The sequence below is a fragment of the Rhinoraja longicauda genome, chromosome 28 (genome assembly GCF_053455715.1).
Source record: "Rhinoraja longicauda isolate Sanriku21f chromosome 28, sRhiLon1.1, whole genome shotgun sequence".
Classification (NCBI taxonomy): domain Eukaryota; kingdom Metazoa; phylum Chordata; class Chondrichthyes; order Rajiformes; family Arhynchobatidae; genus Rhinoraja; species Rhinoraja longicauda.
The window spans coordinates 20,573,042-20,600,147 of NC_135980.1; the positions used below are offsets into that span (position 1 = coordinate 20,573,042).

At 38.2% G+C, this 27,106-nt stretch overlaps 1 protein-coding gene across 10 annotated transcripts in view; it reads left to right on the forward strand.

Annotated features, from left to right (window-relative positions):
• The window catches only part of LOC144607377 (protein unc-13 homolog A-like), a 184,408-nt gene that overhangs the window by 140,796 nt on the left and 16,506 nt on the right, over nt 1-27,106 (forward strand). For all 10 annotated transcript variants that reach the window (XM_078424171.1, XM_078424174.1, XM_078424170.1 and 7 more), the window contains 10 exons: nt 2,279-2,375; nt 4,321-4,464; nt 7,009-7,086; nt 7,967-8,044; nt 8,989-9,077; nt 11,097-11,249; nt 13,647-13,770; nt 19,406-19,462; nt 20,565-20,645; nt 23,292-23,439. In XM_078424171.1, the coding sequence (XP_078280297.1) occupies nt 2,279-2,375; nt 4,321-4,464; nt 7,009-7,086; nt 7,967-8,044; nt 8,989-9,077; nt 11,097-11,249; nt 13,647-13,770; nt 19,406-19,462; nt 20,565-20,645; nt 23,292-23,439 (1,049 nt within the window). The remainder of the gene's footprint in view (nt 1-2,278; nt 2,376-4,320; nt 4,465-7,008; nt 7,087-7,966; nt 8,045-8,988; nt 9,078-11,096; nt 11,250-13,646; nt 13,771-19,405; nt 19,463-20,564; nt 20,646-23,291; nt 23,440-27,106) is intronic.

The following is a 27,106-nucleotide window of genomic DNA, read 5'->3' on the forward strand; positions in this document are numbered from 1 at the left end:
TACTAAACTCCTTTCAACAGTTGTTTTATAACTACCCTAAGCTCACAGGATAATAGAAAATGGGACCAGAAGACAGTTGTTGCCAAATGACAGAGCAGAGCACCTAAGGTTGAGGAGTGCAATAAAGTACCGAAGGATTGGTGGATAGAAGACAAATTACTTTAATATATTGAAATGGTTCATTTTGTGGGGGAATTACAGCCATTTATTTAAGAGTTAAGGTAGAACAGTAAAGACATATGAAAATGTAAGCACATAAATAATTAAATGTAGTAATAAAAGTTGATGAAGCTATGAAGTATCAGACAAACTACTACCAGAGCTTATTTAAATGCAGAAGCATACTGGGGCAATGTTAAACGTGTACACCATTAAACTTATGGCTGAATTCTAATTGCAGTGAAAGTACATATCTGGAAGCTTCCTCCATTCCACCGACTTCTCAATTAATCTGAACGTCATGCAAGGAACTTGCACACTTTGCAATTTTATTATGTTAAATGGTCAAATTAAATTATTTTTCTACATAAGTCTGTAGGTTTTTGTCAAAACCTCAGTCCCTAACCCCTTTCCCTAACACAAATTGATCCCAAGACCATTCATGAATGCTTTTCATAGACTTACATAGTCACACAGCACAGAAACAGGCCCTTCAACTCAATTTATCTAGGACGCGCCATTAGTCTGCATCTGACCCATATCACTCTCAAGGTACATCTGCAGTTATTTTTCTACACATATCACTCTCAACCTTTCTTATCCATGTACCTGTCCTGTACGGTAAATGCTGTTACCGTGCCAAATTGCAACATTGACTACACATTAAAAAGTAAACAAGTCACAACATTTTTATTATGCCAGTCAAAATATATACTAAATACTCTGTAAGAACACTCGTGCATGCTATTTCTCCTTTCGCTTATTCTTCTATTTCACTTTCTGGCACTGCTACGTGATCCAATCCGTGTTGTTTTAGCAGAGATTGAACCAACTGTTTACATTCTTGCTTTGACTGCTGAAATACCCATGGGCAACAATATAATTTAGGCTTTGCTGAAAAGTACCCTGCCATAGACCACTCCCATCTGCATGTGCGCTGAGACTACCATCTCAAAACAAAGCAGCACATGGATACGAATTGCATTAGGTGAGAAATGAACCTACTTTGACCATGTCCTCCACTTAGATGCCCACTGTCCCTGACAATCTTCCAATTACCTACTATTCCTTGAAACAGTAAGCCCACTTTGTTGCAAAACTGAGCACTCAAAGGTTCTGATGAAGGTGTGCGCATCTTTTCAAGGTGGTGCTCTTATATTAAAGTGTGCATGCACATGTTTGAATGTCAAGTTTGAAGGTCCATACAAATATCCCTGTCCTTGGGTTAAAAAAATGATGATATACCTATGGCATCATACAATTAATCCAATCTATGTCCAAGTGTGTGAAAGCAAAATAACTTTGGTTGCTGGGCATATGGAATAGAAGCTAAATACTAGCAATAATCAGCCTTGTGGGCTCCATCTGTAGAGAGAAAAAAAAATCAGGTTGGTGATCTTTCATGGCCATGGCCACATAGGCAGACACAGTTTAATTGATTCAAAAGACCTATGTCTGTACTGCAGATCCTTTGTAATTATCCCTGGCTGAAATGTCTACAGGTATGTCAACGCAAGGTTCAGAAATGGGTGCTCCTTGACATTAGATTTAAAAACCCACAAAATGTTTGCAAAATCAGCAGATTTGCTGGCCGGTGGAAAAATCCAAGCCGTTCATTCATTATTTCTTTTGCTGTCATATGTTAGATTCAGTATTATTATTGCAATGGTTTTGCCATTCTATTTAACTATTTCATTAAATATTTTGATCAGTTTTTGTGATAATATCTGACCCACTAAATATTTGCAATATGCTTTTTTCTTTGCTTAATATTCACCCGCTCATGTACTCAGTAGGAAGTCTCTTAATTGAAATAGTTAAACATTGAAAATGACATAATTCTCTCTTTAAATAATTTAACCGATTTAGTGATTTAATAACCGATAGTGATTTAGTAACCGATTTAATAATTTAACTGATTTAACCATGCATAGTTTGATGTTTTTATGCTGAGCATAAATTGCTTTTATTAACTTATCATAAATTTATTTCTAGAAAATAATTGGGTCCTTACTCTTCAGGAAGAAAGCTTATCAACGACATTGTGCATGAATGTAATATATATATATATATGTATTTCTAAAATCCAAGTTTAAACTTTGAGCCTTTTTCCCCATAGTTGGTTTGAACCATTTGTTATACAGTGGTTGGATGAGAATGAAGAGGTATCTAGAGACTTCTTGCATGGTGCACTAGAACGTGACAAGAAGGATGGGGTAAGGCAGATTGTATTTACTATTGTATTAACTAACTGTAGGCTTAAATTGTTTCTACATCTTGTACATTGGGGAGAATAATGATTTAGCAGTAAAAACACACAGGTCAGAAACTGCTTTTCTGCTCATGCCTGTTGAAAGAGCAGTCCCGGAGGTTCTGAAGAAGGGTCTCAACCGGAAACGTCACCCATTCCTTCTCTCCTGAGATGCTGCCTGACTTGCTGAGTTACTCCAGCATTTTGTGATAGTCTGGAGGTTCCACTCACCTGCTATTTAGAACCACTGTTCTGAAGCTTCTTCCTCTTCATTTATTTATGTAATGTCCATTCGTAAGTTATTATTGAATCTGGTTTTCAAAGAAAAATAATCCAGATCATCAATTTAAATATATGAAAATGTATTCATCAGCAATATTTGTTCACATCTTAACCTAAAAATTGCTGTGATAGCTTTGTGATATGTGATCTGACAAGAGGCAAACCATCAACATCAAAAAAACAACATATGCTCTTCATGTTATCTGAAGCGGCTTGAAATGGCTTTAATGAGAACCCACCTACCATTTTTAGCATTGCAGAGGTGTGCAGAGAGAGGGGGTATCATTGTGGCACCTTACCCCAGTGTAAGTAGACCAACTCTCGCTGCCATCTGAGATCCCTCAAAAGAATTTTGATAATTTTTCACTATTCGTTTTGTTACCTTAACGGCAACCAATCGCCATGGAAATACCAATGTTCAAGTAAATGGGCTTTAGTTCAGTCAAGATCATTACAACTGTCAGATGCGAGTTTACTTAGCTAAGTGGGTACGGTGATAAAACTGGAAAGGATTCATTAAGATGTATTCATGAGAGAGTTAGATATAGCTCTTAGGGCTAACAAAATCAAGGGATATGGGAAAAAGCAGGAACAGGGTACTGATTCTGAATGATCAGCCATGATCATATTGAATGGTGGTGCTGGCTCAAAGGGCCGAATGGCCTACTCCTGCACCTACTTTCTATGTTTCTATGAATATTTACAGGACTACTTTCTGTAATGCCCACAAAGAAGTGAGCAGATTAAAAAAGAACCTAACTTTATTTTCAATGAAATTATCAAGTGAAGTTAGAATCAGGAACACACTGCCTATAGATGTAATAGAGGCAGGTTTAATTAAAATGGAAATGGTGGAAAAATAATTGTACCGTTATTGAGGAAGGACAGGTGGGGTGGGTTAAGTGAATTGCTCTGGTAGAGTGCCAGCATGGATGTGTTGGGTCAAATGGCCACTCTTTTGCTGTAATTGTTCCAGATATCTAGAAATACACGTTCACCAAATTACGAAGAGCCAACACACAGGACACCATTATTGTGTCCTACCTTCTACTTGTCGTCCATTTTTAACCTTCATTGTTAAAATCTCTATTGTTATCCAGTTGTTCATGTAAGGTTTTTTAAGCACTATCTTAATATGTGATTCCATTTTCAATAAACAGTGTACATTTACTGTACCTTCAAATTTCTCTCTTTTGCCTCATAGACTGTTTATATTGCCTCTTCTCATTGTTCCCACCAAAATGTAATAGTCTGGATTTCTCATATCTTCCTTTCTCTCCAACTCCCATTTCACCATCTTGTATATAACTCTTTGACATTTATCACATTCTTCTTCATAGGTCACCATGTATACAAGTTTTAAGTCATCTTCAAATTTAGAAATTGCTTTCCGTAGTCCCAACTCTAAAGTAAAGTTAATAAGTTAACAAAAGCAGGGGCACGTACCAATTCCTAGAGAACTTCAATGTATACTTTCCTTCATTCTGAGAACAATCGTTCAATTCTATTATCTGTTTCAAGTTACTTAGCCAATTTTCCATCCAAGATGAAAGCACTCTGTGTAAATAGATTTATTATCAAATGATCAGATAAAAATCAAAACTAATTTTCTTTGTTTTTAACCACAGTTCCAGCAAACATCAGAACATGCCCTTTTCTCCTGTTCTGTCGTGGATGTCTTCTCGCAATTGAACCAGAGTTTTGAAATTATTAAGAAGCTAGAATGCCCTGATCCTCAAATAGTGGGACATTACATGAGAAGATTTGCCAAGGTAAAGATTGAGTCTTTTTGAACAAATGAGGTGAAAAGGCATCAAACTATATTCAAATTTCAGCCTTGCTACTATAGAGATGCTTACATTATCAAATACAAGGGCTTGCATTCTTCCTACAATAGTATTTCTGTATATCATCAATATCTATTGGCCAAAGTTTTATTATTTTTGACTAGCATTACTGCCTGATTGGAAAGCATGATTATACATCTGCTTGGCTCTCAAAAAATTCACCCCATGGATATTGATTTAAGCTTGCCACCTTGTTAATGCAAGCTCTTGATTTTATACTGGTGCCATTGTGCAAACTGCTTCAGATTGGGGTAGAGAAGAGTAACGTAGGTTCTTTTTGTCTTACACTTCGACTCTTTGATTTCTGGAGCTACAATAATAAGACACAGTGATGCAGCAGTAGAGCTGCTGCTTCACAGCACCAGCGACCTGTGTTTGACTGCGGGTGCTATCTATGCGGAGCTTGTAGACAATAGACAATAGGTGCAGGAGTAGGCCATTCAGCCCTTCGAGCCAGCACCGCCATTCAATGCGATCATGGCTGATCACTCTCAATCAGTACCCCGTTCCTGCCTTCTCCCCATACCCCCTTACTCCGCTATCCTTAAGAGCTCTATCCAGCTCTCTCTTGAAAGCATCCAACGAACTGGCCTCCACTGCCTTCTGAGGCAGAGAATTCCACACCTTCACCACTCTCTGACTGAAAAAGTTCTTCCTCATCTCCGTTCTAAATGGCCTACCCCTTATTCTTAAACTGTGGCCCCTTGTTCTGGACTCCCCCAACATTGGGAACATGTTTCCTGCCTCTAATGTGTCCAATCACCTAATTATCTTATATGTTTCAATAAGATCCCCCCTCATCCTTCTAAATTCCAGTGTATACAAGCCTAATTGCTCCAGCCTTTCAACATACGACAGTCCCGCCATTCCGGGAATTAACCTAGTGAACCTACGCTGCACGCCCTCAATAGCAAGAATATCCTTCCTCAAATTTGGAGACCAAAACTGCACACAGTACTCCAGGTGCGGTCTCACCAGGGCCCGGTACAACTGTAGAAGGACCTCTTTGCTCCTATACTCAACTCCTCTTGTTATGAAGGCCAACATTCCATTGGCTTTCTTCACTGCCTGCTGTACCTGCATGCTTCCTTTCAGTGACTGATGCACTAGGACACCCAGATCTCGTTGAACATCCCCTCTTCCTAACTTGACACCATTCAGATAATAATCTGCCTTTCTATTCTTACTTCCAAAGTGAATAACCTCACACTTATCTACATTATACTGCATCTGCCATGTATCCGCCCACTCACACAACCTGTCCAAGTCACCCTGCAGCCTTATTGCATCTTCCACACAATTCACACTACCCCCCAGCTTAGTATCATCTGCAAATTTGCTAATGGTACTTTTAATCCCTTCATCTAAGTCATTAATGTATATCGTAAATAGCTGGGGTCCCAGCACCGAACCTTGCGGTACCCCACTGGTCACTGCCTGCCATTCCGAAAGGGACCCATTTATCCCCACTCTTTGCTTTCTGTCTGTCAACCAATTTTCTATCCATGTCAGTACCCTACCCCCAATACCATGTGCTCTAATTTTGCCCACTAATCTCCTATGTGGGACCTTGTCGAAGGCTTTCTGATGTTCAACCTATGACAGCGTGGGTTTTCTCTGAGTGCTTCAGTTTCCTTCCACATTCCAAAGGCATGCAGGTTTTTAGATTAAATGGTGTCTGTAAATTGACGCTATTGTATAGGGTGCAAATGTGGGATAACGTACAACTAGTGTACGGTTGATCGATGGTTGGTGTGGACTCGGTGGTCTGAAGGGCCTGTTTCCCTACTGTATCTTTAAATTAAACCCTTAAATAATAAGCTTGACCTAATGGAAATGATCACCATATAATTAATGTACCAGCATTAATATTCTTTTAAATTTCACGTCCTTCTCTTTGCCTTAGAAATTATAGATGCCTGGCATCCTGCGTTGTTACTGTGTTTATAATGAAAGAAGGTCACATAATATAATTCTATTATTGTCCTATCATTTGATAGTTTCACACATGATAGGGCATATCGAGCCTTTATTGCCACTTTTAGATGTATGTCCTTGAAATTGTAACATTACGAAAAGTTGGTTGAAAAACTTCGCACAGAGTGGGTAGATTTTTGTTTTAAATGTCCTTTATTAAATTGTGACCCACAAAGAATGATGGTTCGTATCAAACATTGTGCCATGGTATAGATTAATCATTATGCTCAATAATATGAAAGGATAAAATATTATCATCAAGATTTGCTGGTACGGACACTGTGATGATTCCTTTTAAAAATCTGTGCATCCAAAAATGTTAGGAGGCATGATATTCATTGAAGCATATGATAAACAAATTGCACTCTGGTTCGGTATTCCAATATCAATGTTTATCTCCTTTTTATAGTATTTTTGTTATTTTTTTGGAAAAAAACAAATTTTAAATAATCTATATAAATAAATAAAAATTAAAATAATTTTATTTTTCAGACAATTAGCAATGTGCTATTGCAATATGCTGAGATAATAGCGAAGGATTACGCATCGTATTGTTCAAAGGAGAAAGTGGTAATCTATTACTCTAATATTCTGCAGCCTACCAGCACTATAGTATTGAAATCGGAATATTGGTAAACACTGCACTTGTCTGAGCATCTATGAGAAGAAATTATTTTCGTTTTGATTATTTCTCCCATTTCTTACCTGTTTCTCCTCTTTTAATGTTTGGTTTAATGTTTTCCACTCTAGTATTAAAATATTGTGCTAATGGTACTAATGTTTAATAAAATGGCATTGTTGTATCTTAATACTAGTCATTTTAACACAAAAAGTCATCCCTCCGTTCTCCTTTGAAAGTTTACAAAATTCAACAGCAAAAATGGGCTGAAAGTTCTCTTGGGACTCACTTTGGGCCAGGAAATAAATATTGCAGAAGTTTCAACAAATTTTATCTATAAAAGTATTGTTTCAGCAATGGAAAATGAAGAAAGCTATCAGAAATCCACGATTCGATCATCAGTCTGAAGAAGGGCCTTGACCCGAAACGTCACCCATTCCTTCTCTCCCGAGATGCTGCCTGACCTGCTGAGTTACTCCAGCATTTTGTGAATAAATACCTTCGATTAGTATCTTGGTATAGTTCCACTTCTTTATGCCTCTAAAAATGATTATGGGGACTCTAGTAAGGTAGACTCTACTATTCCAACAAAGTCTCCAACCTTGCTGGTGTTCTGCCATTTCATATTTTGTTATTTCTCAATCCTTAAGAAATGTTCATGAATTCTATAATCCTTTTATACATTCAATAGAACTGTAATGCATTTTTAGGCATCATTGTTAGTTGTTCGGACCTCTATTGATTGTACTTGTGTGCCAATCTTTAGCATTTTATGTAAAGCTGAAAGCCTATAACCATAGAAATAATTACTGATACATTAACATTTTTTAGCCATGTATCCTGATGAACAACATTCAGCAGCTACGAGTGCAACTGGAGAAGATGTTTGAAGCAATGGGAGGAAAAGATGTAAGATTATGAAATTCTTAATTTATTTTTAATTTAAAATCTTTTATGGTTTCTAATTTAAAGAATTTTATTTCTTATCTCCTTTAATCTCCTATTATGTTCCACAATAGTTCACATGTCAAAAGAAATCCAAAGATTGCGAGCGTCATAATGGTGTTACCATGTAAATTCTGCTGTCTATAACATTGATGGATGAATTAAGCATTCATTGTCTAAACAGGTGGTTCGGCCCAACTTGTCCATGCTGACCAAGTTCTCTAACTGAGCCAGTCCCGATTGCCTGCCCCTGGCCAATATTCCGCCAAATCTTTCCAATACATTTACCTGGCCAAGTGTCTTTTAAATGTTATAATAGTACAGTACGTGCTGCCTCTATGTGAAAACGTTGTCCTTCGGGTCCCTTTTGGTACGTTTGGTCCATAGAAAGAAAATATTGTCTCCAATGTACATTATTTTTAATGTTACAAAAACATGAACATGCACTCAGCTGGAGTGTTCACAACTATCAAGATATAACTAACCTAGATTAAACTGGAGGACAACTATTAGTGTTGATACCATTAGCATGGTATCATTTGTTTTAATTTTACTGTACTATTGTCACTTTCCTTTGATTGATATGTGATTTCTAATGGTTCTTGCACCAGTAATCGCTATAAATAATGCACATTGCTCATTGCAGTGCTTCAGATACAAGTCCATGCATGGATACATTGTCCTGTGATAGGCTTGTACATTTATGAAGAAGGTAAAACACTAAGAAAGTGGTATATTAAAGGCGGTTAAGCTCATTATGATAGTTGCTTTTGACATTCAACTTCATTCTTTATTTTAGTTCAGTGCTCTGAATCATCATGTTCAGCTTGGCTAATGGTTTTCTGAATGCATGCCTGTATTTCAGAATGATTGTTATGTGTACTGTAAATGCATGTCTGTATTTGCAGTTGAATTCAGAAGCCAGTGATATTTTAAAAGAGCTGCAGATAAAACTCAACAATGTGCTGGATGATCTCAGCAGAGTGTTTGCATTAAGGTAGGGATATCAAAATCTTATAGTACATAAGGTATATGTGCAATTATTCATGATCAGGTATATAATGATACTTAGGCAAAGATATTTAAGATATGGGTGTTTCCGTAAATAAGGGTACCAACCTGTGACATGGGTGGCCAAATTTGAAAGTTATCAAATCATAATGAAATACCATAGGATTAAAGATGGGCCTACCTAGGATCATTTTGAGCTCATTTGTGATCAAAATTTGACCAAAATTTAATACTTTCAAAATTTGAAGAAGAAAAAAAACGAGAATTTTTTTTATTTATAAAACATATAAGACATATGGAAATCGGGTGATAAATGATAAAAATCACAAGCATAATTAGAATTTGGCTTGTATAGAGTTATTTAATTGCAAAATTAATATAATCCTTTCTGGTATAAATTAACCTACGGATTTGATGAAATCCTGCTTGAAAAATGTCACACATAAAGGCAAGAAAACACAGGGACATATCTGATATTTTTCTTTGTAAAAACAGATTTATTTATTTTTGCTTCATCTCATTACTTTGGCTATACACCATGATCTATACTACTTAAAATACAGGATATGAAACAATGGGAATAGTACATAAAAAACAGGAAAATTACCTGGAAGTTTGGAGAACTTCAGTTTCACAACGGAGTGCTGTATTTATGGAAACACCCATAAAGAGAATGGATAAGAAAGTGGGATCACACGGAACAAGTGTGAACAGGTTGGCGTGGACTTGGTGCGTTGAAGGGCCTATTCCATGCTGTATCTCTAGACTGAACTAAACTGGATGTTTTAGGCAATCAGTAGTTTGAAAATCAAAGTTTGGATATACACCCTACTAATGTATATTCGATTTGATTTTTAGTCTGGTGTTATAACATGAATAACCTAACTGTTAAAAACCTGGAATTATTGCAATAAAGGTTGACAATGCATTATGCAAAGATAATTTTGATACTAATCACATTGGAGAAATGTCTTGGAAATTCACTGTTGGAAACGCTAATTTTTCTATAGTAGATAATGGGTAATAAACTAAATTGCGCCAAGCAGCATATCTGAAAGAAGCCATTTCAGTCCACTCTTTATGAAAGCCTCAGAATTGAGCACATACAAACTTGAGTGCAAATTGAGCGACGCACTGGTGTGTCAATAATTCCACTCAATGCTAGACTTTACCTTGAGTCCATTGTCGAAATCTGTCTTGATAGATGCTAAGCATGAACATTAGAAGAAAAAATGCAACATATTTACTTAACTATTTCTTTGCTTTAAATATTTAATTATTTCTTAATCTCATTGTATTTTTTGTTCATATTGCAATTTTAATTTTTAGTTTTAAAACATTAAAATTATTTACAACCGTTGTAATACGTTTTAAATGTCTCTGAATATCAGTGAGGTGTTAAAACACTTAAATTACAGTCTAGGCTTTGACAGAAGAAAGAGCTATATTCACAGCTTTGCCTTCTGTCAAAGCCAGGATGATCCAGCGACCAGTGGTTCCAGGAACCAGATGTCTGGATAAACCTGTTGAGGTTTTACTGTATGAAACGGGACACTTCCCAAGCCGAGTCTGAAGAAGGGTCTCGACCCGAAACGTCACCCATTCCTTCTCTCCAGAGATGCTGCCTGTCCTGCTGAGTTACTCCGCAATGTTGTGTTTGTCTTAGGTGTAAACCAGCATCTGCAATTCCTTCCTACACACCTCCCAAGCTAGATACGTCAGCCTGATTGGTTCTTTGCATCTTAATCAGGCAAGTGCGGGCAGAAGTGTGTAGTGGATGGGATTTAACTCAATTTAGTCCAGTCCATTCAGTCAATCAATAATATTTCAATAAGAGCTTCTGGTCATTTATTTCATATTATTTTCTTGGTATTTAACTTTTACTTTAACAGTTACAAAAGCAATATATACCAAAAAGGGCATATAAGCAACATTTTACGCCTTTGTTTTTCTTAAAGAATTATTTATTTTTAATGCTGTATTTAACATCCTTGCATATTTTCAGTTTTCAGCCTCATATTGAGGAATGTGTAAAGCAGATGGGAGATATTCTCAGCCAGGTGAAAGGAACTGGAAATGTGCCTGCCAGTACTTGCAACAGTGTGGCCCAGGATGCTGACAATGTTCTCCAGCCACTCATGGACTTACTAGATAGCAAGTAAGTCAACATTTTCTCAATGTTTTAATTAGCATGTTTGCTGAGTTCATCATGGACACTGAACCTGCACTGTACTCTCCTCCTTCAAAGCTAACATGTAAAATAAGCTATCTGTGTGGAGTTTGCACATTCTCTCTGTTACCCTGTGGGTTTCTTCTGGGTGCTAAAGTTCCTTCCCACATTCCAAAGACATGGGTTTGTAAGTTAATTTTCCTCTGTAAAATTGACCCTCAGGTGTAGGGAGTGGGATAACATGGGAGGGAGTGTAGGGAGTGGGACAGCATAGAACTAATGTGAAAGGGTGATCAATGGTAAGGGTGGACTCGGTGAGCCAAAGAGCCAGTTTCCATTCTGTATCTTCCAATCAATCAAAAGCAATCTTTGCTTTTTGGATGTCAATGGAAATAAAAATCTTGTGAGGTGTTGACACAGCGAGCCAAATTGACATTGTCATTTTTATTTACTATTTCCTAGTCAAAATTAACATGGCAATCTTGAGGAAGAAAGGCATTATACCACATGCCATCTACATTTCAAAACTGAATGAACTAAAGTTAGTTAAAATTCAAAGGACCCAAGTAGTTACTTTCACATGTTAGTTGTTATAAAAGGAAGTAAAAAACTATGAAATCTACTTTGATTTTATCCTTTTGAAACTTTCAAAATATATTCACAGGATGAATAATGCATGGAAGAATAATGCATGAATAATCCATGCAAAAGGGAAGTCTCTAAATTATATTTAAATATAAGCAATGTATCATGCATATACTCTGATAGGTTTAGGCTGTGTCTCAGCGGTAGTACTGACACCTCCCACTGAGAAGATTGTGGACTCCCACTCAAAAGACTTGAGCAGAAAATTTAAGTTGACACTGAAGAAATGTGGCATTGCTGATGCTGTTTTTTTGGATGAGATGTTAAACCAAAGTTGCATCTGTCCCTCAGGTGATCATTATTTGCACAGATCATGGATATGCTCCTTAATAATTAATCCAATATTTATTCCTCAACTAAAATCATAAAAGCCAGACGATCGCATTGCTATTATGAACATATGAATTATGAACTTGAGTTGGCCATTCAATTCCTCAAGCCTGCTCCACTGTTTAATAAATTTATACTGACCTGGCTTGTTTCCTGGATTACAACTGTGATTATATTTCAGAAAAAAAGCCATTCATGAAGGGCTTTTCTTAAATCAGGAAAATCAGTGTATAAATGCGTTGCTTAACTTCTTTATGGCAATGAAGGGCATAAACAGTATCAATTATTTATATATTTTAGTGGCAGAAACTGCTGTTCAATAGATCTAAAGGCTTTCTAATCCCATCACCGGGACTAGCCTCATCTACCTTCCAGATGTTGCACAGATTTTCCTCAGCTCAGCCAACTGTTTGCTGAAAAATAACAGTATTACCTCTAGATTCAATTATTCTAATCTAGGGTGAATTTTTCTTGACCACTCTTCATTAACTCATCCAAAAATCTTTCTTCAAGAATGCATTCTCTCATTCAGCAGCTCAGGCTTTCATTTTCTCAAATTTTAAAACTTTCATTTCATTTCATTTCATTTTATTATATTTTATTTCGAACATGTTAACAGACATCAATTAAAAAACAAAATAAACAAAAAAACAGAAGAAATACAAGGAATTTCATCCATTAATTAACATGTGCGAAAAGGAGTAGGAAGAAGTGTGAACTCATTCTATTGTTCAAATATTTCCATTCTCTCGCCTGTTTTTGACTGTTTAACTTTATCTACCCAACAATTCTCTGTGTTCCTTGTACGTCTCCAAGTGTGGCTTTGCACGATTCTGATTGTTTCACTACATCTTTGCACTTTCACCTGCTTTGGACCGGTGGTATCAAGTTCCATTTTAGACGTTCTGCATCTCTAAACAGTATAGCAGGTGAAAAACTGTTTTCCTGTCACCTCCCTGCAGTAACTAGCCACCATAGTCTCTTTAAGTTTGTTAGTGTGATCGTGGTTGCCCATTAAAATTGCCACAGAATAGCTTCTATTGACACTTGGGCAATTTCTCTATTAAACAATATAACATTCAGCCTTTAGTATTTTTAGCTTACAATAACAAAAATAAACTTATTGCCATTGAAAAGACCATCATTTTGAAAATCCTGCATGGAAAAACTAATCTTGTTATGGCAAGTCTGATACTCTCTAGCCTCTAACCCCCCCCCCCCCCCCCCCCCACCACCATTGACACGATTTTTAAAACACTATTTTCTATAAAACAAGGGTACTTAGAAACACAACTGTTGCGTAATAGCAGACTACCTATACTGTGGCTGAATTGAAGGTGCCACGTAAAAATAAGTAATTGACTAGATGTCAGTTTGAATACTGGTGCACACACTTGCTTCCTCTTCCAGTTTGACCCTGTTCGCAAAGATCTGCGAGAAAACAGTGTTGAAGCGCGTTCTGAAAGAATTGTGGAAGATTGTAATGAACATAATGGAGAAAACTATTGTCCTGCCACCTTTAACCGATCAAACGGTAAGCAGCAATTTCTACATTTCAATCATTGTGATTTAGTGGGATATCGCAACAAATTCATGCAGGGGCCAATTCAGCCAATTGCAGGATTGATCTGTGATGGCTGTGCAAGTGTTCATGTCAAATGTATTGTTAATGCTTTTTATTACAAGTCATGATGAAGATGCATCATAGGAGAAAAATCTTCCACGTGGATTGAGTTGCCAACTTGATATTTCTTAATGCATTATCTCAGTTAAGGAATTCATAAATGTAAAATTAAAATACTCTATTCCAAACATTATTCTTACCCGGTAATGCCACAATTATGATGGAAAAAAACAAGAACTGACTTCCTTACATTATATAAGCTCCTTAAGTAAGGCCTAAGATGGAGAAAATTAAATAAAATTCCTTTGCTCTAGATATCTTGCTGGCTTTAAAAAAGAATAGGAAAAAATGTTATGTGAATCATTGTTGTTAATTGCTTAATTAACCTTTCAGGATCTTAGGCATTTTTGCATCATTAAAAGATTAAATGTTGTTACAAAAGCATTATGTGCACAGATAAATTTTACATTCTTTACCTTGTAAATATTTTTTAAAGCAGTGTAATCAAGATCCATTTGAAATAATATATTTTCAGATATTTACATCTCTGATCTCTATTGACAGTGCCTTTATTGATTTTTTAAAAAATAATTAAGATTTGGCAATTTACCAAAGGGCCACAGAATCTAATAACTCTTTTTTTAACGTTTATAAAATCAACTAATTTGAAAAGTTGCATAAAACTACAAAAGTAATTTTAGTACATTGATCTGATTATCATTTTCTTTAATTGTTCTGCTCTCTGATAATGGCAGATGATTGTAAGTACAGCACTATGTGTCTGTCTGTCTGTCTGCTGTACGTTTAATAGAATTAGTCAGTAATGTTGTGTGTGGCTGCGCTCGTTAGTGTATGCTGCCACAAGCTGGTGCACATGGCTGACTGGTTAATAATAACAACCTCTGCTGGGTTCCCATACCTGAAATTTCCCCTTGTTTTGTCACTTAAATGTTTGCTCTTTAGGATTTTTTTTTAAATCTGTCAAAAGTGTGTTGTATGTTTACAGCTCAATTCTGTATGTGCACATCAAGGAAATGTCTATCTTTGTAAAAGCTAACTGCTTGTATTTGTTGAAATGGTATTATGTGTATCATTTGCTACCACTATTTAATTAACAGCTGCGGTATATGTGTTTTAAACTGTTGGCTGATTCTTTTTCTGCAAGAGATGCCCTGTCTGAAATGTGTCTGCAATTATGTTTGATTCATTATTTGTAATAAAAGCTGGCAACAATGAAATATGCTGTAATCTTAATCTAAACTTGTTTTCTAAGTATAGTCGGAATACAACCGTTTACCTCTTATTTGCTTTGATCATTGAGGAGGTGCAAGATTAGGTGATAGGCAGGGAACATATGCAGGTTATTTATGATTAAAGGATCCTTTTACAACTGATGCTCACAAACACTGAGAATTTTGTAAGAAGTTACTTCAAGCAAGCACTATGGATAATAAATTTAAATTTGGCAAAAAAAATTCAAAACAAAAATGTGGAGGCGTACAACGCTTGTGTATAGTCCAGTTTGGGTACGAATTGCAATTGTAAAATCAGATTCTCCTTGGAAATTTTCCACCATGGTTTGATAACTTTTTGTTAGTGTGTTTTTTGTTCTATCAGCATATTTTTGATGATCAGCATGGATTCAGTGGGCCGAAGGGCCTGTTTTCATGCTGTATCTCTAAACTAAACCAAATAAAAATGATCTTTGGAAGAAAATCTGCAAATTAAAATGTCCTCTTACAAGCAATAGTTTTGCTATTTGGTCACAATGCAAAATAATCTTATTTTTGCACATTAAATGTTGTATTCTGGTATGCATAGGATCTTTATCAGCGCTTCTTTTGACTTTAAATAAATTAGGAAAATACTAACACTGTAAAATAAATTTAGTTCTATGTGACACTTAAACCAAAAGAATGTTGAAGTGCTTTGCCAGCTCCTGGTCAACACAATAGAAATGCATCTAAAATAGCATAATCTGAAGGATCATAAGTAGTGGCTAAGCACAAAGAAGAGGTTTATTATTTTTAACTAATTTTCTCTAAGAACAGCTGACTTCAGAAAATGTTACAACGTTCTATTGCCTTTATTAATATTCGTGGATTAAATGAAAGGATATTATAAAATTAGCCCTAAGCATAATCGTCCTTGAGACGAGTTGTCAGACTCGGGTGATAGAATTTTCCTAGACATTTTAATTTTGATTGAGATTAGTCCAGAGGGCTGAACCACATACCGAACCCTAATATTGTCTGACTGAAACTAATGGTCTGCAATTTGTAATGAAAAATTACTGTGAGAAAGCAGACCTTGTCATTAAAACGGATGCAATCTGTCATTATCTACAGAGCACACACATGCACAATTAAACGCAGATAGATGTTGCAGAATGAAAGAAATAAAATGTTAGGTATTCCATCTAATTTCTAATTGAGATAATCTGATCTTTTCATTTGTTGTCTGGGATCTGGGCAGCACTAGCAAGGCCAACATTTATTGCTCATCCCTCTGCCATGTAGAGATGGTCAAGCCACTGCCTTGAACCACTGTGGTTCTTCTGGTGAAGGGACATTCACTGTTCTGTTGGATAGGGAGTTCGAGGATCTAGACCCAGTGATGATCAAGTAGCAAAAAAGGAAAGGGAGCATCGTGAACAAAGGGAACGTCTTCCCATAAGCCTGCTGCCCATTAGTATCATTGCAGTTCATGTTCTTCTGAATTGTTATAACTTGGATCTTATGATCAATAACGTCCCTATGTTTCGAACACAAAGTGCTGGAGTAATTCAGCAGGTCGGGCAGCATCTCTGGAGAACCCCTAGATAGGTGACACTTTGGGCTGGGACCCTTCCTCAGGCCCAGTTTTGCTACTGATGTTCTCACCCAGACTTCTGTCATCTACAGTTCCTTGTTTGTACTTCCCTTTGTTTATTTGTAGTGTTAAACTGAGGCACCATAAAATTTGAGCAAAAGTGCTGGAGGAAGGCAGCGGGTCAGGCAGCATCTATGGAGGGAATGAACAGGCGACATTTAGGGTCGAGATCTAAATCGGTCTGAATCTGAACCCGAAATGTCTCAACCCAAAATGTCTCCTATCCATTCCCTCCACAGATATTGCCTGACCTGCTAGGACTCCTGCACTTTGTGTTTTATTGTAGAATAATAACAGCCCCCTTGACCCCCACCATGTCAACCAGTAACTTAGGTGCTATCTTCATTGTCTATTTTTCCTGGTTATGCAAAATCCTGGAGATTAAACAGATAGTGTGGAAGATAGTTACAACCATCCTGAGTACACTGAGCATTTAATGCGTTTATTCCAAAAAAAAACAAATGCCTTCTACAATTATGTGGTGAAAATAGATGTGCTTGTGTGAGTACCAAGCAACAAATTTCTCCCACAAAACATTTATTTTGTTCCCAATGTTTACTCAAATTACCAGTTACCATGAAATTCACAACATGATAAAGTTGCCTTGTCAGATCACAGAATGTATAGCAGGTACAATTATATGTTCATTATCATTTTAAAGCACAGAGTCCCTTCTCAGTTCTCAATTATTTAAGTCGGCAAGCCAAAAATATATTGATGATGTAAATGAAGATTCTCTGACTTAGCACAGAATTGTTTTAGATTGCTTTAGATTTAAATTGCTTTAGATTGGCATGGAATTTTCATCAACAGTGCCATTACATTTCTGTCATCAGGCAGAGTGAGCCACTCTGTCTAAAATTTGCATTTAATTGTTCGTGTGTGTTAAATTAGGATAATTTAGGCAATTGTTCATTCAAGCGGCACGGTAGCGCAGCGGTAGAGTTGCTGCTTTACAGCGAATGCAGCGCCGGAGACTCAGGTTCGATCCTGACTACGGGTGCTGCACTGTAAGGAGTTTGTACGTTCTCCCCGTGACCTGCGTGGGTTTACTCCGAGATCTTCGGTTTCCTCCCACACTCCAAAGACGTACAGGTATGTAGGTTAATTGGCTGGGTAAATGTAAAAATTGTCCCTAGTGGGTGTAGGATAGTGTTAATGTACGGGGATCACTGGGCGGCACGGACTTGGAGGGCCGAAAAGGCCTGTTTCCGGCTGTATGTATATGATATGATATGATATGATAAGTTGTGTTTAGATCCTTATCTTCCTAATGTACACTTATTCCTGGTTAAGGACTGCTATGATTTTAAAATTTGTGTTTCTTTTTTTTTCAAACCTCTGCTAATTTCTCCAGTCTGCTCCCTGAGACATTTATGCCTCTTCTGATTTCTAACAATAATTGTTCCATTATTGACAGCTATGAATTCATGCTCTCAAGATGGCTACCCATTAATTCCTTTCCTGTCTCTTCACCTCTACTTCTCAGATGCAATTTTGCTGAAGCTTTTGCTCACCTGCTCTAATGGGTCAGATCAGGTTAGACCAGGCCTTCTGACTGGTCCCTCTGCTTGCGGACCCATATGCCTGTTCATATATTGGTTGCGAGCCCCTACACCCATTAAATGTCCAGTGAGGCAGCAGGCTTGAAGCAGAGATTACATCTCAGACACCATGTTCAGACCCCATGCAGTTCACCAGCCGTCAAAGGCTTTGGATTATTTTTAATTACAACTAATAGAGACATTTTAATTATTAATAGTTTTTGAAAGAATTATAATGATTAAAATGTAATTAAAACATCAATACGTAATTAAAACATTGAAATCAAAATGAATAAGTAAAGCATTTCTCTGCACTTTTATTTTGCACAGAGGCAAAATGCTGAGTGCAGCCAAATAGTAAAGAGTCTGATGTGCTGGCCCATGACTTTCAGCACACGCCAGAGTTCTGCATGTGACTAACTCATACGGAGAAATTCAAAATGACTGATCAGCAGTTTATTTTCCTTTGGAAATATTAGTCAGCACAATTCAGCACATTACCTCTGTGTAAGATTCTGTATCAAATTTTGGTTACTAGTCCTTTTGTGAAGTACCTTGGGATATTATATTATGTTAAAGATACTATATAAATGCAGGTTACTGTTCCTCAGTTGATTCATGTAGTAAGGTATTGCTACATCACGTTTTCCCACCGCATACTTTGACGCATATTGCATAAGCATATTGTTCTATTTTATTGAAGTCAACCTAAGCATAGCTTTGCCTGAATTTCCTGCCTAGTTTTATGCCTGTCAATCTTATCAGCTGCCGTTTTAAAAATTTGTATTGTAGCACCTCAACTCCAGTTTGAATATAATAATTCCATGTATCTTTATCAGGTATTTAAGATGGATTTCACAGCAGTTTTATGTTTTCATTTAAAACAATGTTTTTTTTGTCAATAACGTTCTGCAATAAATTGATGAGCAATGTGTGAAAAGTAATAAATATTCTCTTTTCAGGGAAGGGTGAAGCTTGTCTGTCACAGCGATGTAAGAAAATAATTCGGTGTTGAATGTGTGTGACTGTATTTTGAAAAAGTTTTGTGAAGTGGAAGATTGTTACAGCTTTTTTAATACTATTATTTCAGCTGCGTTTTGACATTCATTGTGTATGTTTCTTTTTCAAAGGGAACGCAACTTATTTTCAACGCTGCAAAAGAACTCGGGCAACTTTCAAAACTAAAGGTAGGAGTACAGTGCATCTTAATCTATATCCTTGCCAGTGTAACAGGCAAGCATCCATCAGATGAAATAAATTCTAATATTTCTATTGCTCAGTGAATGTGATTCCAACCAGTACTTTAAATTATATTAAGTACAAGTGTAGTTTATCACGCAATTTTGTTGTAAGTCTAAACATCCAAAGATTTAGTTGTTTTCTAGACAGAAAACTAAATGTAAGAATGAAGTGCTACTATGTCTTAATTTTCTTTGCAACTGCTGACTATCCTATTAGTCTATTTTATTACACATTCTGCCAACTTGTTTTTGATCATTCAATTGTAAGAATCTCCGAAAAGCTCATAGGTTTTGTGGTGGTATTCGATAGAATAAGGCCCAATTGGGATCAAATTAGTATGTGTGCGCAGGTAGAGGATGTAAGTGAGGTTTAGTTTAGTTTCGAGATACAGCATGGAAACGGGCCCTTCGGCCCACCGTGTCCACGCTGACAATCGATCACCCATTCACACGTTCTATGTTATTCCACTTTCTCATAAAGTCTCAACACATTAGGGGCAATTTACAGAACCTGTTTAACCTACAAAATTGCACGTCTTTGGGAAGTGGGAGGAAACTGGAGAACCTGGAGGAAGCCCATGCGGTCACATAGAGAACATGAAAACTTCACATAGTAAGCACCCGAGGTCAGATCGAACCCGGTCTCTGGCGTGTGAGGCAGCAACTCTACCTGCCATGCCATTGTCTTAAATGAATAATTCTCATCTTTATTCAGTGAGGAGAAGGACATTATAGTTCGAGAATCCACAGTGCCAGCTGAGACGTATCACCTGCTGATAAGGGAGACCAGAGAAGAGGCTGGTGGGGCCACAATAGATTTTTAGCGCTTTACTAACTGCAGATGAGGTGCTTTATGACTGCAGGGCAACAAATATAGTTTATTCAAGCACCTTTATTCATTCTAATGTGATAGGAAAATTATTGGAAAAAATAAGGAAATAGCTAAAATTAATGAGAAATTCCATTAGTTTTATGACTTTTATTTTGTTATTTTGATGTATGCTTTATTGTACTTTATGATAAATTATTGTCTGATTGTATTTTTCAGGATCATATGGTCAGAGAAGAAGCCAAAAGTCTTTCCCCCAAACAGTGTGCAGTAGTGGAGCTTGCACTTGATACTATTAAGGTAATCAATACTTGTACTTCAGTAACCATTTTGTCCTTATAGCTTCTATGTGTAGGCGTTCTTACACTACAAGCTTTTTGAAGCTGCACAATTCAATATAGAAATCCTACAGAGAAAAGTAAAATTAACAATGTTAGATGTTCAGGAACATGAGATATTGGTGAATTATCTAGTATCAGACGACTGTGCATCATTACATATTTAGTTGGAGTGGTAAGTGGATGAGATTATATTGCAGACATAATAAATTGCAAATGCTGGACTCTTGAGCAAAACAAAGTGCTGGAGGAACTCAGTGGGTCGGGGCACTATTTGGGACAAGGGCATGTATTGAGATTGTGTTGCAATCTCTAATACATTCAGACTAGTTTCAGTCTTTCAATCTTCACTGATACAATGTTTGTCAACTTGAACATTAGATGCTCTTGAAATTGTTCAACTGTAGCCAGGCCTGAGTAACTTAATGGTATTTTTTTTCTTCAGTTATCTTTGCTAATTTAATTGATTTTTATTCAGCACAATAAAATTCAAATGCAGCCTACAATTATGTGGTACAATAAAATAAGTACTTTAAATAAAGTAATACATTTTTAACGTTGTTTAAATTTCATTGCATTTATTTTGAAGATTTACGAGTTACTGGCGAGTATTCTGAGGGATAAGATATACATGTGACCAAAAGGTTGATAAGAGCAGAGCATTAGACGTTGTCTATATGGATGTCAGCAGGGCATTTGACAAGGTTCGGCATGGTTAGATCGCAGGGGATCGAAAATGGATAGAAAATTGGCTTCATGAAAGGAAGCAGTGGGTGATGGTGGAAGGTTGTTTTTCAGACTGGAGGTCTGTTATCAGTGCTGGTCCCATTGCTGTTTGTTTATCAACGATTTGGATGAGAACGTACAAGGTATGATTAGTACGTTTGCAGATGACACTAAAGTGCGTGGTATGTAGATAGCGAACGTAGTTATCAAAGTTTACATCAGGATCTTGATCAGTTTGGCAAATGGTTAATGGAGTTTAATGCACATACAATTGTACAGAACATGGTGAGGCCACAGCTGGAGTATTGTGTACAGTTCTGGTCACCACATTATAGAAAGGATGTGATAGCTTTGGAGAGGGTGCAGAGGAGATTCACCAGGATGCTGCCAAGGATGAAGGGCCTCGGCTATGAGGAGAGACTGGGCAGACTGGGGTTGTTTTCCCTGGAGCAGAGAAGGCTGAGAGGGGACATGATCGAGGTGTACAAGATCATGAGGGGCATAGATAAGGTAGATGGCGGGGAACTTCTTCCACTGGTGGAAGGTTCAACAACGAGGGGACATAGATACAGGGTAAGGGGAGGGAGGTTTCGGGGGGATGTGAGAAAGAACTTTTTCACCCAGAGGGTGGTTGGAGTCTGGAACTCACTGCCTGGGGTGGTGGTGGAGGCGGGAACACTCACAACGTTTAAGAGGCATTTGGATGGGCACTTGAAATGCTACAACATTTAGGGCTACGGTCCAAATGCGGGAAAATGGGATTAAAATTAGACTATGTTTGGTAACGGGCGGCGCGGACACGATGGGCCGAAGGGCCTCTTTCTGTGCTGTAGGACTCTATGACTCTATGACATGTGAGGTGTTGCATTTTGCGAGGGCAGAAACCTTGACAGTAAGTGGCAGTGCTCCGGGAAGTGTAGAACAGAGGGATCTAGGAGTGCACATACATATTCCCTTGAAAGTGGCATCACAGGTAGATAAGGTGGTCATGAAGGCTTTAGCACTTTGGCCTTCATCAGTCAGGATATTGACTATAGAATAAGAAAATAACTGCAGATGCTGGTACAAATCGATTTATTCACAAAATGCTGGAGTAACTCAGCAGGTCGGGCAGCATGCTGGTGCAAATCGATTTATTCATATAGAAGTTGGGATGGTATGTACAAGGCAGTATAGAAGTTGGGATGGTATGTACAAGGCGTGGTGAGGCCACAGTTGGAGTATCGTGTTCAGTTTTGGTCACCTTGCTATAGAAAAGATGTTGTTAAGCTGGAAAGAGTGCAGAGAAGATTTACGAGGATGTTGTCGGGACATGAGGGCCTGAGCTTAAAGGGAGAGGCTGGGCAGGCTAGGGCTGTATTCCTTGCAGCATAGGAGGATGAGGTGATCTTGTAGAGGCGTTTCAGATCATGGGGGAATAGATAGGGACTCTTACCCAGAGTAGGGGAATCAAGAACCAGGGATAAGACGGGAAAGATTTAATAGGAATCTATTAAATGGACAACTTTTACAGAGGGTGGTGGGTATATGGAATAATCTGCTGGAGGAGATAGTTGAGGCAGAAACTAGAATGACATTTAAAAGACATTTAGACAGCCACGTGGATAGAAAAGGTCGAGAGGGATATGGGCCAAATACATGCAGGTGGGACTAGTATAGATGGAGCACCTTGGTCAGAATAGAAAAGCTGGGTGGAAGGGGCTGTTTCCGGACTGCATAATTCTATACCATAATTTCATTTTCTTGTGCATTATTAATATTTTCCATATGTTTACCTAATTCACATGGTGATCTTGCGATTGACTTAACCTGACATTGTACCTTGGAAGAAATTTTAGTTCTGATGTCTTGTGGAGCTGATTGAGAATCTCTCATGATTTAGCAATATTTCCATGCTGGCGGAGTTGGCCTAAAAAAGACCTTTTTGGAAAAGAGCCCTGATCTGCAATCTCTACGGTATGCTCTGTCGCTGTACACACAGGCTACTGACACCCTCATTAAAACATTCATCCAGTCTCAGTCATCTCAGGGTGAGTACAGCTTTGGTGACTCCTTCCTGTATGCTGGATGTGTGTTATCTGGCATTATCTTCTCAAGTTTTATTCTGTTTTTGACGTGTATTCTGTAGCATTTGGATATTTTCAGATTAATGTAGACATTGTTTTGATCTGTATAACTGATTGCATAACGTAAATAGTTGAAATCCCATTGTTCATCATTGTTCCTGTTTGAAAATCTAACAAAATATCACCATTACTTTACCAGCAAAGTGTGTATAAAAGTAAAGTTACAACAAAACATATGAATAAACATGGACACACGTGAAACTGGAGAGGCCAGAATCTTGACTGAAACACAAAGTGCTGCAGGTTCTCAATGGGTCAGGCAGCATCTGTAGAGGGAATTGGAACAAATGACATTTCGGGTCAGGACCATTCTTCAGACTGCTTAGAGTAGGGGAAGAAACCTGGAAAAGAGAAGTGGGGGCAAAGCCTGGCACGTGTTAAATGGATACAGTTGAGAGGGTGGAGATGGCAGATGGGTGAAGTAAGTGCAATTCCAACCAATGCACACCTTTATGGTAGATGAGAAAGCTTAGTTTCATAGGAAATCCATTGGATGTCGACAGTAATTGAAAATTAAAGTTGCACGTGCTGGAATATGAATAAAAATCTGAAATTGCTCAGCATGTCTGATAACATCCGTGGAAGGAGAAACACAGTCAGCACAATAAGCTTTTCAAGTTGTGACTCCTTCATGAAAACTAGGAAAGTGAGAAAACACATTAGCTTTGGGTTACAGAGAGGGTCACTTGGCAGATGAGGTGGGGTTGCCTAGTCACAAAGATTATTATTGATAGGATGAGATCAGGATATCCCAATGTTTAAGGAACTATCTAGTTAATAAATTAAAGAGTGCAATTAGAGAGAGACAGAAAACAAAGGGAGCTATTAAAGTTCTGAAATGCACGTCAGAACAATTATTGAAACCGGAAATCTAAAAAGAAAATGCTGGAAATGTTGAGCGTGCCCTCTGGAGAGAGGAAAACTTAGATAATGTTACCGAATGATAATCCAAACCTGATATTTGATAAACGTGGTGCCAACATTATGATCATCGAGGTCCACTAAGTCATTGTGCCCTTGCGAAGGCTGCAACAATTATATTTTAGAGATTTTAAGATGCTGTCAGATTTATTTTACACAGTATGTCAATTTCATACAGTATTTATTCATCTGGATGTTCTTTTGTTAATTATACTGTGCTCATCAGTTTTTGACAAAAATCTAACTTGCTAACAACATTTTTACATCATTGGCTTGTATCTTCCTTTTGTCTCCTCTACTTTATTTTAACCAATGTGTAATCAATAGTGCTAATAGAAGGATTCTTTGTCTAGGGTTGATCACAAATCAATGGAAGCAGTGCGATCTAACATGGAAACAATTACTCCACAATGCTAGAGCAAAAATACTGCACAGATTGGAAATAGAAATAGCAAAAAGCTGCGAAATACTCAGCACATCAGACACTGATTGATTAAGAGAGGGAAAAAGCAACTTGTGTAAAATCTATTGATTTGCACAGGGTCATTTGCCACATAAATTGTGGCTGCAAGAGCAAGAGAGAGGCTTTGTAAGGCAGTTCTAGATCCAGCAACACTGAAGGATTTGCTATTCTTTTTCCAAGTGGTGGCATTTTCACATGGCTACTGGACTTCGACTTCAGGGCGATCATAGGTCGCTACTTTTGAAGTGTTACAAATTGCTGCAGTGCATTTTGTAGAAAGTGCAAGCTGCAGCCTGGAGGTGCAGTGGTGGAGGAAATGAATGATTAGCAGCATTAGTTTGTTCTCCTGTCTGTCGGGTTGTTTGGGATGGTGCTGCACACATTTGATCAACTTGGAAATATTCCAATGCACTTGTGCATTGTAGGTGATGGAATGGCTTTAGTTGTTAGTAGCAATTTGTACCTCGGGGTACCCAGGCTTTAACCTGATTCAGGAGCAATAGTAACGTTGTTGAATTTCAGGAGAAGATGGTTAGACTTGTCTCGTGCTAATGTTATTTCCCACTTTTCACACCATGTTGAATGTTATATAGATTTTTTCTAGTTGCAGGCAAGGATGATCTGAGTGCTGAAGGCATTTCAACACAGTGCAACATCCCACCTCTGACCTTGCTTTGAAAGGACAGCATTGATAAATCAATTCTGGTGAATCTGGATTTCATTGCCACAGACGGTCAGAGCGTTTGTTATTTTTAAAGCAGAGATTGATATGTTCTTGATTAGTAACGGGTGTCAAAGGTTACAGGAAGGAGACAGGAGAATGGGATTGAGGGGGAAATATAGATCAGCCTTGATTGAATGATGGAGCAGAATCAATAGGCCAAATGGCCTAATTCTGCTCCGATGTCTTGTGAACTTGAAGGACATGATTAAGCTTGAGATGGTGCGGAAATAATTCACAGGAACGTTCCCTGGATCGGAGGCGTTGAGTAATGAGGAGAGATTGGTTAGGCTGGAGATAGAGACAAAATGCTGGAGAAACTCAGGCGGCATCTCTGGAGAGAAGGCATGGTTGACGTTTCGGGTTGAGACCCTTCTTCAGACTAGAGTCGGGGGAATGGGAAACGAGATGTAGAAAGATAGACAATAGACAATAGGTGCAAGAGTAGGCCATTCGGCCCTTCGAACCAGCACCACCATTCAATGTGATCATGGCTGATTATTCTCAATCAGTACCCCGTTCCTGCCTTCTCCCCATACCCCCTGACTCCACTATCCTTAAGAGCTCTATCTAGCTCTCTCTTGAATGCATTCAGAGAATTGCCCTCCACTGCTTTCTGAAGCAGAGAATTCCACCGATTTACAACTCTCCGAGTGAAAACGTTTTTCCTCATCTCCGTTCTAAATGGCCTACCCCTTATTCTCAAACTGTGGCCCCTGGTTCTGGACTCCCCCAACATTGGGAACATGTTTCCTGCCTCTAGCGTGTCCAACCCCTTAATAATCTTATATGTTTCGATAAAATCCCCTCTCATCCTTCTAAAGGAGTGTCCAGTCACTCTACACTTCCATCCCCCACAAGGATGGTCTCGAAGCCCTCCGTTTCTTCCTCGACCGTAGAACCAGCCAATCCCCATCGACCAACACTCTCCTCCGCCTAGCAGAGCTGGTTCTTACCCTCAACAACTTCTCCTTTGACTCCTCCCACTTCCTCCAAACCAGAGGCGTAGCTATGGGCACTCGCATGGGCCCTAGCTACGCCTGCCTCTTTGTCGGGTACGTCGAACAATCCCTGTTCCAGACGTACACTGGCCCCATCCCCGAACTCTACCTCCGCTACATCGACGACTGCATTGGTGCTACCTCTTGCACCCATGCAGAACTCACTGACTTCATACACTTCACCTCCAATTTCCATCCTGCCCTTAAATGTACCTGGACTATCTCTGACATCTCCCTCCCGTTTCTGGACCTCACCATCTCCATCACAGGAGACAGACTAGTGACGGACATTTACTACAAACCCACCGACTCGCACAGCTATCTGGACTACACTTCTTCCCACCCGGTCCCCTGCAAAAAGTCTATCCCCTACTCCCAATTCCTCCGTCTACGCCGCATCTGCGCCCGGGATGAGGTGTTTCACACTAGGGCTTCCGAGATGTCCCCGTTCTTCAGAAAACGGGG